The 20,205-nt window shown below is 38.6% G+C and overlaps 1 protein-coding gene across 11 annotated transcripts in view; it reads left to right on the top strand.

The window, feature by feature from the left end:
* The window catches only part of LTBP1 (latent transforming growth factor beta binding protein 1), a 182,091-nt gene that overhangs the window by 125,968 nt on the left and 35,918 nt on the right, over nucleotides 1–20,205 (top strand). For all 11 annotated transcript variants that reach the window (XM_056488103.1, XM_056488100.1, XM_056488099.1 and 8 more), the window contains 5 exons: nucleotides 993–1,112; nucleotides 5,166–5,288; nucleotides 7,289–7,411; nucleotides 12,066–12,188; nucleotides 14,692–14,817. In XM_056488103.1, the coding sequence (XP_056344078.1) occupies nucleotides 993–1,112; nucleotides 5,166–5,288; nucleotides 7,289–7,411; nucleotides 12,066–12,188; nucleotides 14,692–14,817 (615 nt within the window). The remainder of the gene's footprint in view (nucleotides 1–992; nucleotides 1,113–5,165; nucleotides 5,289–7,288; nucleotides 7,412–12,065; nucleotides 12,189–14,691; nucleotides 14,818–20,205) is intronic.

Raw genomic sequence — 20,205 nt, 5'->3', positions numbered from 1 at the left:
GGAAGCTTAGGAAGCTGAGTTTAGAGGGGACTAACAATTTAATTAGTTCTGTGCGCTGTGTGAAGCAAGTATTTAATGGGAAAGATTATAATTATTGTGTAATTAAATACCATATTATAAAATGATCTCACACATGCGAGCAGACTGCAAGGAGGCTGCCTACACAGTTTTAATTCCAGTATCTTCTGATCATTGGTCACTTAACAGCAACTTGTCTTTGAATGTTTTTTGTGTGCAGTGTCCTCTAGATTGCATATGATGCAGTTCTTACGGGTTTCCTTGGTGCAGGATAAGAAGTTCTTTTTGCTCAAACAGAGCCTGTACATGAGTTCCATAATTTTTCAGGACCTATCTCTTCTTGTCATGGGCAATCTAGGACCTTGCCTGATGCAGAAAGTCCCTGTATAACCCTAAACACCGCCAGCCTCAGTGATGTGGCTTGTGCCTTCTTTCAGACAAAATTAACTCCTTACTCCATGTAAGCATCTTTGATTCTCATTCACACAATTATGTTTTCAGTCCCCATAGCACTTACATTCTGAATAACTCTACTGAATTGGAGAACACCAAATTGTGCTTTGCTTTTGGAAGCCAGTTACAATTTTACTGTTGGTGCAATGAACTTCCAAAGTCTTACTATAGGAAGAATCTCAGGCACTTCAATATGGTAAAGAAGTAACATAAGGAAAGTTATTTTTACCTGTGGTTGCCAGAAATCTGATATGCTGCATGTTCTGGAAGACCTACCCAAGATTTTTAGTGTAATAGAGAATTCAGATTCAATTGCATGTATCATGAGCTACTATATTTCTCAGAGATGCCCCTTTGCTGGCACAAATCTGTGTGAACTTGTTCTTTCCTGTGTCTCTAACAGATAAATTATGCAACTCTTTGAATGCTTTAATATCACAGGAGAGTCAGAGTAGCCAGATTATTGTTCAGTATTCCATCAGAGCTTTGACCAGTATTTCCTTTTCTCTTCTCTTTTGTAGACATTGATGAATGCCTGACTCCAACTACCTGTCCAGATGCACAGTGCCTTAATGCTCCTGGCTCTTATCAGTGCATTCCTTGCAGAGTGGGGTTCAGAGGCTGGAATGGACAGTGCCATGGTATGTTTAGTACTCCTTGTCTCTCTGGTTGTAGTTCTTGTTCTGAGGTGCTGTATTTCATATTCAATCAGTGTTACAACCTGATGACAGTACTGTACCCTTGGTCTCCATTTAATTTCATTCAAGAATAACTGAAAATGTGAGATTTTTGAAATTACTTGTTCTCAATGTTCTCAGACACAGTATATAACAGGAAGTCTTGTTTTGCTGTAGATAAATGAACACTGAATCTAGACTACAAATTATATCATTATAAGCTACAAAAACAAAATTCTTGAAACAGAAAATACAGAACAGAAAGAGGATGTATTGTCAGTGAAATACTAGTAGGCTGTTGTTAAATGAAAAGACACAAGTGAGTGCTAATACATCAGTGGGACTCGCAGGTTTTTCAGAAGAATATGGGATTTTGCTCACAGACCGTATTAATAAAACTCCTTAATTATCTGTACTTCTAGCAAAACATTAGCATATCTTAAAGCCCCTTGTCTAACTTCAGGGATTTAGGATGGATTTCTCACATTTTATTTTTGTTGATTGGTTTATAAGTGTTAGGCTTTTTTTTTTTTTTTTCCATGATCAGTTTTGACCAATTGAAGTAGAAGTAGCAAAGAGCAAATTAATCAATTGTGCAAAAAGAAATAATCTTTTGCAGTTTTGAGTGCTGCTTTCTGGGACACTACCAGAAAGTTAAATTTAGCATTGGTTGTAAAGGATCAGCATCTGTTGCGACTATTCCTTCCCACTCTGTGTAACACATGCCCTATCATTTGTTGAAATAACCATGTTACCTAAACAGGTGTACAATAACTTACATAGAGGGGCTGTCTGCATTACTGTTGTAGGGCAGATTGTCAGTGTACTTCCATGGCTTATTTTGTAATGGCTCCCAATTCTGGGATTCAGTTCAGTTCACAAAGCAGTCTAAGAGCAGTTTGGTTGAAACAGCTCTGATGGCTGGGATCTGATTTGTACTCCAGCTGCAAATGTGGTGCTGATATATGGATCAAGATTAGAGCCAAGTTGCAGTGAAGCAATGGTGTGGTTGTCAGAACCTCATCACTAGTTTTTCTGTGCAGATTACACTGTATTCAAGTACCCTATTTTCTGAAGAATTCATACTGTCTGAACAGATCTCCTCTGTCATAGCGGCATATTTGATCTTGTCATTTGACTTAACTGTGGAGTAATGTATTTCTCAGGTAATTTCATGGATTTTAATGGAGTTATAACAAGCTACGAAGTGTTTACAACAAATTAATGGGCTTCGCTTTGCACAAATTACTCCACATTCATCTTTGTTTCATTCCTTCCCACCTGCCTGCATTCTTGATGCCCTTGCAAAGAATGTGGCATATGTACTGTTAGAACTCTCTTTCTTTCTTAACCCCTTTTTTTTCCCCCTGCAAAATGTTGGCCTAATTTTGCCTTCTTTCCCAATATTAAGCTTTATTTCTGTACCTATTTATGAAAATAGCTGGTTGAAAATTCCCTGGCATAACTTCCAGTTGTTTTATTCTTCCTAACCAGATTAGTAGGAGGGAAATGAGAGAAGTCAGTGCCTTGCTCAGAACTAAGTCATGTAAAGAATATGTCTTGGTTTAAAGTGGTAATTTTTTCCTTGTATTACTGCATGTAGCTTCCCTTTTTTCTTTTGTTTTAGGAAATGTTCTAAGCCTAGACATTCTTACTTACTTCATTAATGATGTGATCAGTCCACTTTTTGTTTATCTTAGGCTTACATCATGTTGGAAATGAGCCATACACATTTTAGAAAATGTCATGCAGACAATTTTTCTTAAATCTGTAGTTCTGTAGTACGGCACTTTTTGAGTACACCAAAAAGGAGAATATTTCTCATTATCTATGAAGGGTGTTTAAATCCATTGTTCCATAAATTCATTTGTTTTTTCTTTTAGTTCAGATCAGTTGCAGCTCTTCTGGTTTTCCACAGCTGATTTCAGGATTTTTTTTACCTCATTTCATTCCTCTACCTGCACTGTATGCCTGGAAAATCTAGTATAATCTTGCAGGATTTAAAGCCAGGAACATAGCCACTTGTTTCATTAAGCCAAGTCAATCAGTTCGCTTCAAACTTGTGTAGACTGTGTTTAATTGGAGTTTAGATGGGAATGTTCAGTGCATGTTGGAAGAAATGGAAAAGGACACCTGCACAGCCTGCCTCCTCATTGTCTTGAAATTCCCACTGTCCCAGGTCCTTCAGTGCATTTGTGTTCTACAGGGACTCTTTGAAATAAGTAATTGATTTTTAATTTTACTTTCAACCACTGGTTCATTTTTATTCCATTTTTCTCTCTGCACATTTTCACATTCAAATTAAATTATATGTCAAGATGTATCTAGAGCACACTTCTGTGTATTGATGAACAAATTTTAAAAAATAGGTTGATAAAACTTTCTAGATCACTTCATCCTTGGGGTTACCACTGTGGTGGATTTTGAAGCTGCATGGTTATCTATCAATATTCAAATTGTACAGTTTTAAGGATCCTGCTAGAAGATACCATAGGTAAGCAGAGCTAATCCAAATACCTCTAGCCCTTCTGTAGGAAATACCAGTAGAATCAGTTATAACTCTGGATTTCACCTCAGAAGATTTAAGTTCTGTTCCTGTTTTTTCTGCTGGCTTTATGGGGAAGTCTCTTGATCTTTGAGTCCCATCCAAAAATCAGAAATAGTATTCCAGGTTTCTTTGTCAAGCAGTTTGGAGATGAAAGTGAATCTGTAAGGAGCATTTTTGTTGTTCAGTTGGAAATTTGTGTGCTTGAATTGGATTCTCTGTGTTTGAAGAGATTCTTCAAGTCAAGCATTGATTGTGTACATTGAGAGCAAAGATTGTGTTTTGTAGAGTAGTGAGCTGGGAAATAAGCCTTGGAGAAAGGAATAAGTAGTAACACCTACTGAACATAGCACAGCACCTGTGGATCTCTGCTGTCATCCCTCCAAGGATGTCACTGCTGCTGCTTGGCCAGGCTGCAGCAGGACATCTTGTTTGCAGAGCTAGAGGATCAAGTGAGGAACTGAGTTGTAGGTCATTGGGAATATGGATGGTAATGGTGATTTCCTTTGTGTCTGAGGGAAGCTGGGCTTTGTCAAAGGCAGGTGGTACAGGAGCAAAGAGCCGTGCATGTAAATACGTATAAGCAAAATTCTTACTGCATGTATTCACAATACTAGTAAGGGTTATGATGATGATTTAAAGATGTCTGATCTTCCAGCTCTCCCTGTGCCACAGCTGTCTAAATGGCTCAAGTGGCTCAAACAATTAGCCCTTTTTTATGCTGATGGGTTTTGTGTGCTTTGCGGTGGCAAAAGACAGGATAATCGGGAGTAATATGATTTCTGGCACATAAAGACAAACAAAGGGTAGTTCTTTTACTGCATAAGTGAAACTAAAAAAATGCAGCTTTTTTCCATAAAACAAGGACATGTGCTGACTACTGCTACCCCAAAATAAAGAAATAAAATTTGAAAACTAGACTTCTTTTCTTCTGAAGTGAAAACCACTGCTAGAAGAAAACCAGTAATTGTTATTTTAGAATACAGAATTAATTCTGGCTGGATTTATAGCAAAATAGATTTCTTATTTGATTTTTATATTTGATTTTTGCTTTTTTGACTTATACAAATTGCATTCAGAAGGAATTCTTGAAAATTATTAAGTAGCAGCACAGCAATTTTCATGTTGGCCGAAGAAAGTGGCCCATGTAATTAATACCTTTCTTTCATAGAAGGGTGGAAGTAGATGTCTGTGGGATAGCTTATAAGAAAAGAAAAAGCTGCCTGCTTTCGAGTCCTAAAGAAAGGATGGTTTGTGAATAGGAAGAGAGATTTTGCATAATCCAGTGGAGCTCCTTGATGAGTATGTAGAGTAGCTTTACAAAGGGACCTGCATGAAGTGCTGAAATCCCATTGAAATAAATTCTTCAGGAATAATAACCATGCTTATGACGTAATTTGAATATATTCCCAAGCTCAACTGAAAGGTGGTTGTACCCCAGTTAACTTCTCATGCTTTCTTTCTATTCACAGATATAAATGAATGTCAGTATGGCCATCACTGTGCAAATGGACGTTGTGAAAATACAGAGGGATCCTTCAGGTGTATTTGTGCCCCAGGTTTCAAACTCTCTGCATCAAAGGATCAGTGTGAAGGTAAGAAAGAATATAAAGGTATGATTAAAATTCATAAGATTGTACGGTTGCACTTATGTAATATTTTTCATGTCTATTTTTTTTTTTTTGGTTTGCATTTTGTAGATTTTGACGTGTAATAAAGCCAGTCAAGAACATGTAGTAATATTTATATTGCTAAACTGAAATTTTTGCAAAATCCATGGCATATCTGGCATTTTGGAGATTTAAGGACAGTGGCTTTTGCTTTTCTTCCTATCATCTTGCTTTTCTTTCCATCTTTTTTTTTCCTACCATGTGGCTGAGTGGAATCAAAAAACCTAGGCTGCTCCCCTTTGGAACCCAGCAGTGTCAGCTACCACTGAGCAACCTGCACTGGTGTCTCTGTATTTCCAGACAGAGAGCTTGGTATTTCTAGGAACAGTACCTGTACCTCCAAAGTGTCAGTTTACACATTTCTTCCACATCTAAAATTCCCCATCAGGACTGCTCCAGTGGAACAAAATTAGGTCTGAAGTTAGAGTGAAGCAGTGTGAGGGAGAACCTGTAGCGTGGACAGGATAAATGAATATTCCTCTCCTTAACTAGAGGGTACTTGAAACTTTTCCCTAATGGTGAAAATCTGGGACAGTATCTCCAGGCTGTGGATGTGCACAGAAACCTACATGTTTCTCATCAGATGTTGTATTTCTTTCTTTTTCCTTTCCCTCAGCCTTCCCTAAGTGTCTCTGTACAGAACCAAACACTTTCAGACTTCTGAGTGCTAAAAATAATACAGTAAAACTAAATGACCGTTCATATAAATTTGTCAGGAAGTTTAAAACAAAACATCAGTGTAAGTTAAGTGTCTTCAGTGAGTTAAATGTGCTGTCCAGGACACACAGCAGACTGATCTTGGGGAAAATATGTAGACAAAATTTGACTGCTTCCTCTGAGCCTTTCATGGAAAAGAGCCCTTGCCAAGCTGAGCTGGCATGTGCAGACTGTTCTTCTTAAAGTGCACCCTTCTAAAGTAAGGACCTGTACACATGCCCAGCTGCTTCATGGAGCCCCACAGATTTCAGTGATCCTTAAATGCTAAACTTCTGTGGTTGCAAGGAACCGTTACTTAAGAGGTCAGACTGTACAGCCATAACACAGACCTGAAAAACCTCATTGAGTAACATTCTCCTGTTTGAATTGAAGTGTATTTCCAGAAAGACATTCAGCTGTGCCAAAATGCTAGAAGTGACCAAGAACTCACCATGTCAATTTAAATACTGCTTCTTAATGAATATTTGACAAATAACAGAGGGAAAATAAGCTTCTTAGCTCACACAAAGCATGTGCTATGTTCTGAATTCAGAGTGCCACTCCACTCCAATACTTTGAGTTTTCCATAGGAAAATGTAAGTTTGATGTTCAAATCCATCTGTTAGCTCAGGCTGACCCCAGTTTATGAGAACTGAAGTGCAGAGGAATTAGCAGTGTTGTGGAAGCAAGGAGACATTTCTCCATAGTTCGGTGATTAATACTTTACAAGACAAGACTTTTAAGGAGCCTTAATGTACAACTTAATTGGAGATTAGCCTTTCAGTGAGCATCTGAAAGCCACACCCTGGTCAAAGGTGGTGATCCTGCTGGAAAGTATTTTGTGGGTTTTGCTGACTCACTGGAGTGGCTGACTTGCTACCTCTGCCAGATATAACAGAAACAAAAGTAGCTCTCAGGCAGCATGTGTGTGTATTTGTGAGTCTGTGTGTACTTGATTGTGCCTTGAGGGATGAATTGGCATTACAGGAGAGAATGTTGAACACAGTCATCTTAAGGAAAACACAGAGTCTGCAGTTTCATACAATTTTATGCATTACATTGGCTGTCTGTATTAAATAAATACAAACAAGCTGTACTTGGTTTGGTACTTGGTACACAGGGTATTGATACTGTGCTTTGCTGTTTTGGTCAGACTTGGCCTTTGCACCATTTGATGAGTAATTGGTGTTTTCAGATGTGTAACAGTTTCACTGTCTCTGCTGCTGCAGATATTAACGAATGCCAGCAGCGGTCAGTCTGTACCAACGGTCGCTGCAGGAACACAGAAGGATCTTTCAGATGTATCTGTAGCCAAGGCTACTCATTATCATCTACTGGAGATCAGTGTGAAGGTAAGCTTAGAGACTTAAGCTAATTTTTTTCAATAAGATCTTGGATATTTCAGTTATAGGTGTGAACTCTTTATCTGTTGCCTCTCTTTGTTTCTCTACGCTGCCAACTGTTTGTTCCCACCAACACAGCCACATATTTAATGGATTCTTAGAAATAGTCCCTGTTATCTTTCCACATACAGAAAATCAGGACATATGTTTCCAATAGCAAGATTGGAAGACCAGTTGACATTACCACCAAAAACAAGTCAGCCTTTCCAAACCTTCTGACAGAGGCTCTGTATTGCAAAAGCTTCTGCCAGCATTACGCTATTCTCATGGGGGCCTGCTAGTTAAAACTACTTCTTCAGCTAGTTTTGGGAACCTGCAGCCACCACTACAATCACACATGTGCACTGGCAAGAAAAAGTATTTAGTAGATGACAATTTCCAGCAGGACCTACTGGAGCTCATAGTTTGTGCTGTCTCAAAAGGCAATTTAGGTACTGAGCTTGTAAAAACAAAAGTAAGAAGTGCAAGTTGTACAATATATGTAGTGAGAAATACTGTGTTATAGAAGAAAAAAAACACATTCTCTTGTCTCTCAAATAAAACAATTTAATTGTCCACTAATTGATTTTTTTTTTTCCTAATGAAGCATTTCAGAGCTTCTCGCATTTGGTATGGTACATCTGATGCATTACTCATGGTCACCTTGGTAATGTAAGATTACTTACTAACCAGCTTCAGGACAGATTCTACCTTGCTTGCTTATCTCACGCTCTCAGGGAGAAGTAACTCTCATTAAGGTCTCACTGTACATGTGGCATTAGCTCATAAAAGCTTTTCAGTCCCTGTTGTGCTTTCTGTAACTGCTGATACCTTGCAAGATGCAGCTTCTTACTGCTGTTCTACCAAAGAGTGTTCTGCTGCTAGGTTATCCTCCACACAGTGCTTGGAAGGCAGTGCTCACCTTCACCCTCACAGCAGTAGGTCAGGAATCCTCCTCTTCAAGTGGTGCAGGCAGAAGAGCAGTTCCCTCTGGGCCAACCAAATGCTGTTTTCTCAAGACAAACTTGTAACAGACTTTATCATCAGGGATTAGACTGGATTGTCCACATTCAATGAGTGTCAGCCTCTCTTGAAACTCTCATCAGCAAAGAAAAAGGATCTCATATAAAATCTCCTCAGCACACTAATACTCTTTGGTCCTGAGCTGTTCATGGAAGCACTTAAAACAGTCTTCTGTTTTAAAACTTCATTTGTGCTGAGTACCAGCATCTCGTGCATCAGCTTCAGTAAATGTGGGCTGATGGTGCAATGCACTAAGAAATTTGTGTCAAAGAATTTTGCTCTCATCTGGCTTCAAGATCTTCAAGAATTGCAGCAGATGTAGAGATACTCTGTCAAGGGTCAAAGAAAAATGTGATGTAATGGATCACAGGTCCTTCCTGCCTCCCAAAGACAGAACAGATAGTATGGTATCATTCCTGACAATTACTAATCTAACTTGCTCTGAGTAGACTTCAAATGAGATTTCAAACTTCTCTTTGGACCGCTGTGGTGCCTTTCATACAGCCCAAGAAGTCATGGTAGCTGTTGCAGCTCTCCATCACCTGGCCTGTCAGGATAGGTCCATGCTTTATCTGCAACTCTTTCTTGATCCTGCTCAAAGGCAGCTTCAAGACAAAATACTTTCAGATGCTTTCAAGGCAAAAGAAGAGGGATTGAATCAAACAAGGAAAAAGGGTAAAACTATTCCCTTACCCCAGGATCTTTGTCTCATTTAAAAGTCTGCAACCCAATTTACAGCTTCTCCACCCAGTGACAAAGTTGTTAATTTCTGTAGCTACAGTTTGTTCTCTGAAGACTTCTCTATATATTGCAAGTCCTGCACAAAATAATTAATCTCTTGAAGTGGAAGAAGTTCTTCTGTGTTTTCATTTTATCCCTTCAAAAATTTCTGAAGTACAGGATATTATAGACTGCTTTTTGCACTATGGAAACTAAAGAGAAAATCACCTTTAGAAGATATCCAGTGTTTCTGTGCATAAGGGCCTCTGATTTTTGGATTAGCCTATTTACCTGAATGTTTTCTAAGACTTCACTGAGAAAGCAGGAAAGAGATGACAAAAACTGTGAGCATAGCGCAGCACAATTGTCTAGAAAGGACAAAGTGGTTCAAATTTTGTCCAGTTTCTTGAAGCACCAGCTATGGACATTTGTCACATCAGAGGATACCCAAAAAATGTATGATGTTGTAAAACAAATGTGATTAACAGACCACTTGGAAGAAATGTGTTTGTTTAATCAGGTTTTCATCTGGTGCAGACGTTTTCTTAAATATGTTGCATGCAAGAGGCGGTTTGCTGGTTTGATCATTAAAACTTGAGCAAACTTCATGGGATATTGCCAAATTCAGCAGAATTATGCTGTGCTCCTTTTCAGCTGTGCTTTTTGTAACTCCTTGGCTGGAGTTTTTGTTTAGAAGCCCTTGTACAGTATTTTACTTGTTTAGGAAAGAAAGTTATTTGGAAATAACTTGTATACATCGATGAATACATGCAGTATGTCTTCAAGATACACACCCACATGCATGTTTACCTTCTGCCTTAGTCAGTCATCCTGTTCTTGAGATGAAGTGACATTGAGACTTCCTGCTCATTGTTGCCCTGAATAAGAAGAAACATGAAGTGTGAGGGCACCTGTGAGGCCTTGTCTTAACCAAGAGGGAGTGGGAATGTGTCCGAGCAAGACCTACATACAGACTGTACATCTCAAAGAACCTGGGTTAGTGGAATAAAGTCTGAAGCATAAGTCTCCAGTGTTCTCCTAAAGCTTTCAGATATTTTGCTGGCCAAAATGTTCATGCATGTGTAAAGGGTGATAAAAAGTATTGAATGTCTCAAGCATGAGTTACTGCCTCTGATTTTTCTGGGGATTCTCATGCAGAGCTCATAGGGTCTATGAAGAGTTGCATCAGAGAAAGGGAGGTTTGAATCCTATATGAAAAATAATGCATTTTGACTGAATTTGGCAGAAGACACCTTCTTGTTGTGAGACTTGGCATTAACTTAGCACAAGGGAGTCATTAATTTTTCTCATGCTCCTAGTCAAAATTAATCGCTTTCTAAATAAGCCGCAATTTATTTTGCAGTTGAAAATGGTTATAAAACATGTGGTTATCTAAAGGTCACAACTTTGTCAATGTTAAGTGCAATTTTATCTTCTCTAGCATTCATTTGTGTAAGAATGCTATCCCTATTTCTTACTTTTATTGAATAGATTAAATCCCAAGGAGAATGATATAGTGTGGGCATTCAAAAGATACATGTAGAAATGAGGTCATGTCCTCTTTTTAATTACAATTGTTATTCATTCCTACAGCATAGGAAAAGGTTACAATTGTAATTGGCTAAAATCCAAAGTTAAGAAATTAGAATAATCAAAGGTATGGGGAAAAGTCTTTGATTATTGTTTTTCAGAGGAAACTAACTGCATTATCAAAGCAATAGACTGGGTAGATTATTAGGTTGGGCTCTGTGAAGGCTGAGGGAAGTTGCTTATGAGACAGTTTTTTTATTCTGCTCTCTCACTTTCTGTTTGCTTTTAAAACTTAGAGGCACAAGCACCAAATACCTTGTGATCTTCAGCTGTAATGAAACTAAAACTGTATAATATCACTGGAATGTCGGCACTTGCTGACTTAATCCTGTACCCATAGTAGCTGTACTCTGTTTCTTCCACTGGGCTGCCTTTAAGCCCTTTGAAAGACAACAGGAAGAAAAGACTTTAAGTGGAGACCATGCCAGTGTCCTGTTCTTGAAGTATTGAATTACTTAATGTCTAGTTTGTATCTTGAAACTTTCCCTGCTGTGTGTCAGTCTTTTATCCTGTGGATATCGAGACACTGGGGCAGAGATGTACAGGCTTGGGGTTTAGTTCTGAATGTGGTATATAGGCAGCTGGGAAACAAGATCCCGTGTGCCTGGGCTCTGGAGCTGGATTTATGGCTGGAGTGCAGCACTGTGCAAAAGCAGCCATTCAGCTTCATAACCCAGCTGCTGAAAGCCTGTGAGTTGGCTGTACTAAAGCTGTACTACATCTCATGGGCTGCCTGAAAAGCCCCCATTAGCCCAGCAGTTCACACAGTGTGGTGGTCCCTGTCCTGTGATGTGGCTGCTGTGTGAGCAGTTTCCCAGGCTCATCCTGGCTGCTGTGACACACCAGCTATGCTTGGGCTCGCCAGCTCTCAGGGGGATGCCTGAGTCAGGTCACTTCCAGCTCAGGGATTTCTGTGTGGCAGTTTAAACATGTCCAAAGATGACTATTTTAAATTGGCATTAGTAGGTACTTTTTGAGTCTGTCTTCTAAATGTGCAGCTGCTTGGATTTCTTTTTAACTGCGTTGCTGTTATGATGTGCTTTTGTGAAAGAGGCAGATGGTACATGAGTCATATTTGCTAGGAGTAAATCACATACAAACTCAAATTTCAAAGCCCTCTTGAAATACAAGAAGTTTGATGACATGATGAAAGGAGAATAATAACAAAGAATCCTAAAGTGCAGTAAACTTGATTTCCGTGTGTGCACAGTTGCTTCAAATTTTGCTGAAACTATTAAAACTTTCATCCTTTTTGACATCATCTAATAATTCGGTTGCCTTTTTATTTCAGATGTTGATGAATGCCTTCAAGACAGCAATGTTTGCCTAAGAGGAAGCTGCATAAACACTGAAGGGTCTTACAAATGCACTTGTCCAGATGGTTTCCGGCAGATAGCAAATAGGGGATGTCAAGGTATGAAATACCTGGATCATTATTATAAATGTGCAGGTTTGTAAGTGTAACTTGTGATAGTTACAGATCATGCTAAGGAAGAGAAACTTATTTAGCTTTTGTAGTACTTTCTTACTCTTCTTATTTTTATTCTCATTCATTCTATTCTCTCAGTAAATATATGCTGAGAAATTATTTCAAGAGGCTGAAGTCTCAGCCTTCATAACTTGAAGTAGAATCTGTGTTAGAACTGAGAGATACAGGGCTGCTTTTTTCCCAAATCCTGGAAACATTTATTTTGATAGAACATTTTATGTGTTGTGAGTCAGAAGTGTAACAACAAGAGCAGCATTGTTAGCATCAAGTCACATTAGATATCACCTCTACAGAACACTTGGAGTACTTTGTGGAGGATGGGTGGGGAAAAACAGAATTTGTTAACTGAGACTGAGTCAGCATTGCCAAACCCAGGAAAACACTTTGCAGGTTTTAGTTCTGAAGAATCCCATCTTCATGTTGGTGCAACACCCAGGCATGCCTCATCACTTTTGCCCACCATTTTTGTGAGACAGAAACCATGGTATTAGAGCTGGACAGTGATAACATGTTCATGTTCTAAATGGCTGAAACACCAGAACACTGGACTTTGCTTTGGCTGCTCTCTTATGCACAGTTTAGACTTGAGCTGAGAAACTGGATTCCAGCTCATTCACATTGAAGATCTCCTTCAACAAACACTAAATTCCCTGTGAAAGTTCTGAGTATTCTGTGTGACTGCTTTCTAATTAAAAAAATGTTGCATACAGCATACAGAAGTGCTGTATTAGACCTTGCTTTAGCAGATATAAGAGAATTGACCACAAGCTAACATCAATGGCAGCTTTGATACCCCTCTATTCTCTTCACTTTGCCATCTAAAGTAGTAGATATATGCCTCATATTTTAAATGGATAAATATAACAAAACTGAAAGCACTTATGAGCCAAGTAGGAGACAGACAGTGCAGACAGAGAGCTATTGAATTAAACTGGCAAATTTATCACAGAGTGCAATGTCTGCAAGTTGAATCTGGACTAGACTAGAAGTTAGGGATATGTGTTTTGTAAGGAGAAGGTTGAAAATACTCCAAAACAAGAGAAACTGCAGTTTGCTCTTTCAGATGTATTATACTCAATTTCCCTAACACTGGAAATTTTGTTTTCCTGTCTTTTAATACATCATTCTAACTTGTGCAATCAGCTGGTTGGGTTTCCAGTATTTTTCTGGCAGTTTTAAGATAGCTAAATCTTGAGTACAGTATGAGAAGGTACAATACTGTCCTTGTTATTGCTGATCTCTCATTATCCCCAAGTTCCAGAGGGCTTCTGAAAGTAGTTGATGGTTTGCATTTGCTGTGAATTCAGAGAAGGCTTTTTATCTGTAGGTTGTTGTGTTCAGCACAGTGCACTGACTTTTCTTTAGGTACCTCATGCAGATACAACTTCCCCAAGATGCCTGCCTCTTCTCTTTCTTCTTATGGCCATGATTTCAGGACACTGGTTAGAAGGTTAGCACACAGACTAGAATCAGTCTGTAGCTAAAGAAAATTCTATAATGGATGTTATGGTCTTGAGATGATAATGTTGAAATCATAATTTCCCTAGTATATCAAAATTGCTTGCTACTTTGATACGTTCTGGATGGCTGTAAGCAACAAAAGGTGCAGTTAAGAATGAGTAATTCTAGTGTTTGGATAAGGGATGAATAAGCCTCATGGGTATCTTTTGTTTGTAAATTTGTGTTTGAGCTCAGCATGGTATTGAATGCTTCTTAATAGGTTTTTGTAAAGCAAAAAATACAAAAGTACAATTACAACATGAATGGTAATTGATATGATAGAGGTCGTACCTTAATGAAATAATGAAGTTCTTAAGTTCTGAGGGCAGAACTTGGTTGTTAACAAGAGAGACCAATCAAAAGAAAATACTTGTTTTTCGGATTCACAAGTTTGAAAAATGCTTTCTAAGTGTAAAATAAAACCCAATGAAAGAGATGGTGATAAGCTCTTATATAGCAACCTTTGGCATCATTCCCACTCCCCAGCAGCAAAAAGAGCATTTGGCTTTAAATTATACAAAATAAGCCTTCTGGGAAAGATGCAGCTCCAAACCTGCTAGTAACATGTGGAGTCAGATGCCCAAGTTGACCAGTGTGCAGCCATCAAAAAGCAGTGAGATGGAGCTGAGAATTCCTGTAACACAGAAGAAATGTTGGCTAGGGTGATGCTTATGCTGATATCCCACAAATCCCTCTTTGCTCATCCTCATCACAGAGTGATGTAGCAAGACTATAATGCAGCAGGACATAATGACATCTATAGAGAGTTTAAGAATGATCCCAGGAGATTTGGTTTCTCTAGAAGATAAGCCATTCACGCAGCTATTTACATAGTGGAAAGAGAAGCTGCTTTTACGACGAATTGACTTTAGGCTTAATGTTAAGGCTGTGATGATTTGCAAAGCTCTTAGTGTCTCTGTGCTTTCAGATATCAATGAATGTGAGAGATCTGACCTCTGCTCGCCACACGGAGAGTGTCTGAACACAGATGGTTCCTACCAGTGCATATGTGAGCGGGGCTTTTCTGTGTCTGCAGATGGCCGAACATGTGAAGGTGAGACAGGTTGTAATAATCCATTCCCATTAATTTGCTGCTACCAGGAGGGTGAGAAAAGTAGGTCAGTCAGTCACTGGTAACTCTAAAATCTTCTGCCACTTTAGGGCCCTTTGTTCTTTTTCTCGTAAATAGATGATGTGCAAAGTGTGTTTGGATCTCAGGCTTCTGACAAGTTTCTGTGAGTAAGACACACATGAATATTTATAATTATCTAATTTGAAGCTTAAGTGTGTTATCAGCAAGCCTGAGCTACCTGAATGTTCTCATTGCTGTGTTGAAGACAACAGAACCTTGCTTGTCCAAACTTTTATTTAAAATATACAGATTAAGCAGCAGAACAGTAACTGCAGTGAGAGGTTGTAGTGAAATCCAGTAGCTCTATTATAGAACTTCAGGCATTTTGAAATGGTAGAAATGGAGTAAATAGAAGTAATTTTATGCTAGACTTTTGTAGAAATAAATCTTTATAGAAACATCAACCAGGAGCCTGGAATTTAGGGTGACTGGGTTTTTTACGTTGCTGTATCATGAGAATATATCCTGTTGCTGATGATATACACACGTTTGCAAGTGATGCTGCTCTCCTGCATTGAATTTAAAACAGGACACTTGTGCTCAGTGATACCAAGAAGGTACGTGGCTTTGTGAAATCAGTGATGCTGATAGAAAATAAACACTCCCCTAACTAGACTAAGAATGGCTATTCTTATGGGTGAGAGGAGTGTTCAAGATAATAAGGCTGTGGGAAAAGTTCAGAAGGGGGATAAAATTCTGTGGTAGTATTTCAGCAGGTTGTATGCTGAGGAGAAGCACTGAGCAGATGATAGCTCAGTGTTAGAACCAATGGGTAGTGCATCTCAGGTACCCAAGAAGTAAGCAACTGTTCTCTCTCCTGCATTATAGGTCAGTAAATCCATATGTGACTCGTTTTCACAGGCTGATTCTTTTCATAGTTCACTTAGGGATAGTAAATGTTTGTCTTTTGGTGGATGAGGTACACTGAAACTTGTGTCTGACTGTTGCATCTCGCTGCTTATACCAGAGAAAAATGAGCATTACAGCTTTATTACTGAAGCTGGCATATAACCTGCCATATATTTAGTAATATGATCTCCCATGAAATGTAATACAGTGCTGGCAGAACACTGTTATGCTTGATGTCAGGGAGTAAATGCTGTATATTTAGATACAGTGTAACATCAAACACACCATTTGTGTTTAAATTATTATTGATAATTATGAAAAAATTCTCGAGTGTTTTTAGTGCTTTTTCCTCTTTAAACATTTACTTCATTTTGTAATCATGGTGTAAGTTGAAAAAAAATATTCTCTTACTGCCAAGACAAAAGCCTGGTCAAGTAGGCTAGAGAGAGCGAATCTGAGTAACTCCACTGATTCATAGAGCAGGCAGTAGTTTATGATTTGAAGTGATGGGGATAATTCCAAAGCATGTTTGTGGACTCTTTCATCAGCATGTATGCATTTCACCTGGTATTCAGGAAGGATATGGCCACATATCTTCAATTGCTCTGCAAGGAAAGTAGTAGCAGGTGTTTTGCTTCACTGTTGAGCATAGCTATAAAAGAGGAGAAGAAAATGGCTAGAGAAGAATACAGCCTTTTCTTTGTAGTAGCCAAACACTTTATTTCATAATGAAGCTAGAAGAGCTCTTATTAACCTTGTGAAATCAAACTCCCACAAAGTGAAAAATGCACAACAGAAAAGGAACACAACTTTAAAAAAAACCCCAAAGCCATTGTAATCTACTCTTAGGAGATGTACCAGGAACAAGAGCTCCTCTGCATCTCTGACATTTGATGAAATAGCAATTTCCCGGGAAAGGTTGCTGTTATATATGATGAAGTAATACAAAGTTAATCTCCATTAGAACAAAAAAGCCAAACTTTTACTAGATAGAAAAAGATGAAGTCACAAGATCTTATTTCCAGGATTGTGACTAGTTTTGGAACTTTTTAATGAAGAATAAAACAAGTACAAAACCAGTTGAGCATGCTTCACAAGCAATTGGTGTTGTGTGTGGAATACAGATCAGACTTTATATTCAGCACTTGGAAAAGTATTTTAATAACTTGGCGAAGCAAGGGTACTTCTAGTCTGAAGCAGCAGCACTCCTTTTCCACCACAATTAGTTTCTCCATTCTGTCATTTTAATAAAAACAACTCCAGAGTTTTGAAAAAATTCATTTTAAGGGAGCACTGATGGCATCGGTGTCAGTATTTGTAGTGTTGTCAGCTTCGTGCTAAAAGGCATGACCAAACAAAAGGAATGTGTGACATTCCAGGTACTGAGAAAGCATGTGGCTTCCAGCCTCAGGAGCTACTGTTCTTTACACTAAGTGCCTCTGTGAATTTAATTCTAGTTAAGTGAGTGAGAATAACTGTTTATACAATCAGAGGAAGAACCTGAGAAAATTTTCCTGGATTCACACACCTCTCTATACCTGGGGAGCAGATTTTCCATATCTCTGGACATTTTGTATGCATTTTACTTGGGGTTTTTTGAAGTTTGAAACAACAACAGCATAAAACATTTAAGAACCTCATGTGGTTTAGTTCTGGTATGGAGTTTTTGTGGCCATTGGCCAAAGTAAACTGAACAGCTGTGGGGACTGTGTCTTCTTCCAAGGTGTAGACAACCTTTTGTTGCAGCATTGACGTTCCACTGCATCCTGGCCCCAGGCTCAGCAATTTCACTGTGCCAGGCTCTCTGAATCGGAGGCTCTCAGAGTGCTCCTTAGTTCTTTGTTGAGCTTTCTGGGGTTCATGTAAAGATGGTGTTTTACCCAGCTGGCTGCTAGTCAAATATGTTGGCAAAACCTCAAGTTAGAGGTTCTCTGATGCTCAAGTCAATACCCTGCCTCAAGCATCTCTTCTGTCTCCCATGTCCCATCCCATATGACTCTCATTGGCTTCTCACTGCTGCAAAAGGCAGTCCAAAAAGCTTACACATCCCACCAGAGCTCTCTGACCTCTGCTTCTTTCTTTTTATGATGCATGTTATGGGTAGCCCTGGAACTTTCAGAATCAGAGCTCTGCTTCTCTAATCACTTTACAGACCTGTCTTAGGAACCAGTTCCTCTTCCAGACGTATTGCTATGTAAGTAGATTTCAGTGAGATTTAAGTATCATGCCTTCAGCTTATTCAGGTGGTCAGAAAACAGGAACAGAGTGTTGAAATGCACAAAAGTGTGCATGAGTGCACACATCTTGCCTTTTGATTAAAGCAGGCAGCACTGATTCATGGATTCTAAAATAGGTTGTAATTACAGAGAGCTGCTTTAGTCACTCTATAGACATAGAATATATTAGTTTCATATTTAGTTTTTTTCCCCTGACTTTGTTTCCATGTAGCAAGAGAATTGCTGATTACAAGCCTCACTCTTTATGGGGTGATTAAAGAAACAAATGTCCATTCTGGCCATAAAAAAGAGTCCTTTGAGTGAACTGTCTAGACAAGGAAAAATATTTGGTGCTTGGACCTTCTCTGTAATATCCCATGCACTGTAAGATATTCAGACTGTACTTTTTAGGAAAAAAACTGTTTTCTGTGGCTGTGTTATATAGTGAATTAGGAACTTGCTACAATCACAAGTTTTGTTTCTGCAGCTTTTTAGTTAATAACCTTGTTTTACCTGTGAAAAACCAGCTAGCATGAACCATTCCCCTTTTTCCTTTAATGTTTATGTTTTGAGTAACAGGAGTTTTGTAATTTGGGTAATTCTAAAGTCTCCAGCTAGTTTCTTCTGCAGAGGTTTTTAACAGTAACTGACTGTCCTGTGGCTCAGGAACTTTTTGTTATTTAACCGTAGTTGTTCATTGAAAACACAAACACTATGTTATTTTCTGTTGTCTGAAATTCCTCTCTGTCAAGCCACCATTGTTTATTAATTTTGAATTCCTTTTCTTAACAGAACTTTGTGATTAAGAGAGAGTATTCAGAATTTTTTTTCTAGATATCTGAAACTCTGCTGATCACACGAGACTATTAATGTTATTCAGGGAAAGTGCACATCAGCAAGAAGGAGGGATCAGAAAAACACAACTGTAAAAAATTTTTATTGTCTTCCTCCCAGTAACTCCATATACATCTTTTTATATCTCTGTCACTGTGGGGACTTGAAAAGGAAAAGGTATAAAAGATGGTTCTTGACCCTTCACCTTTGACAGTCTTTAACACAGAAGAGTTGCTTTGTTCACATTGCTGAATTAATTCTACTAGGAAGAGTTTGTGGTAGGTTTAAATAAGTTCAATATCCAGAAACCATCCAAATTTTCTTATTCAATTCCTTGAGAATAAGCATACTGGCTATTGTATTCTTTGCCAAATACAATAGCCTTTTCTAAAATAAATTCCTTGAATATTTTTTCCATTGTTTAATAAATCAAGATGTAAAGACCATTAAAATCTTTACTACAAAACTTACAAACCAAATAAATTTTTTTGCCAGTTCCATCTGCAAGTGCTTTTTATATAACCATCAATCATACTCATATATGTGTCCTAGATTTTGGTGTATTGAGTATGTACAGTTTTTGCATGCATTTCGTATGCTGAAGTTTGTTAACCAATGGATCAGTTCAGTAGGAGAAGTGAGTTTTCCATCACTTAAACATCCTAACATGAAATTACATGCCTTTCTGAGAAACATGTTAAAATTTCACAGTTTGTTCCATTGGTATGTAAATTGCCAGAGACAGATTTTTTTTAAACCTTTTTAAGAGGTTCTGGGTAGGCTTTTTAAGGTTCTGGCCTTAAAAGTCTACATGCAATTCCAAACCTGTTCAGACCTCAGCACAGCACACAGGAAAAGCTGGTTTTCAAGATCCCAAAAACACCACTCTCTGATGCATGCAGAGCTTGTGTGGTTGAACTTGAGCATTTGAGTTGCAAGAGGGCAGCACAAGAGGTAACAGGTGTGGATGGTAATGACATGCTGCTCAAATTTTGATAGCTTGGAGGGCTGTGACCACATGGTTCAAAGACCAAGAGTTCCCTTTCAGCTGAGCATAAAACACAGTTTAAAAGCAAAAAAGTCTTTGCTTGGTGATTACTGTCAGGATAAGAATGCAGTACATCTTTGCTGACTTCTCTTGGTTTTTATTTGACACAGCTGTGAAGAGCTGGAGGAGTAGGCAGGACTACATTTGAGCCCTACTCTGTCCTTACAGAAAAACACCAGGTGCTACTCACCTGTTTGGAGAAGCCTCCTCTCTGTGGCACTGCAGGATTCAGTACCAGTTCTTTAGTTCAGGGAGTGCCAAAGGCCTTCACTGGAAATGGAATGATGGTAGACTCCACCACATAAAGGGCTACCAAAATGTGCAGAATTAATAAAAGTAACAAGTACTCAGATAAATCACTTT

The sequence above is a fragment of the Oenanthe melanoleuca genome, chromosome 3 (genome assembly GCF_029582105.1).
Source record: "Oenanthe melanoleuca isolate GR-GAL-2019-014 chromosome 3, OMel1.0, whole genome shotgun sequence".
In the NCBI taxonomy this organism is placed as follows: domain Eukaryota; kingdom Metazoa; phylum Chordata; class Aves; order Passeriformes; family Muscicapidae; genus Oenanthe; species Oenanthe melanoleuca.
This window is presented reverse-complemented; position numbering and strand designations above follow the sequence as displayed.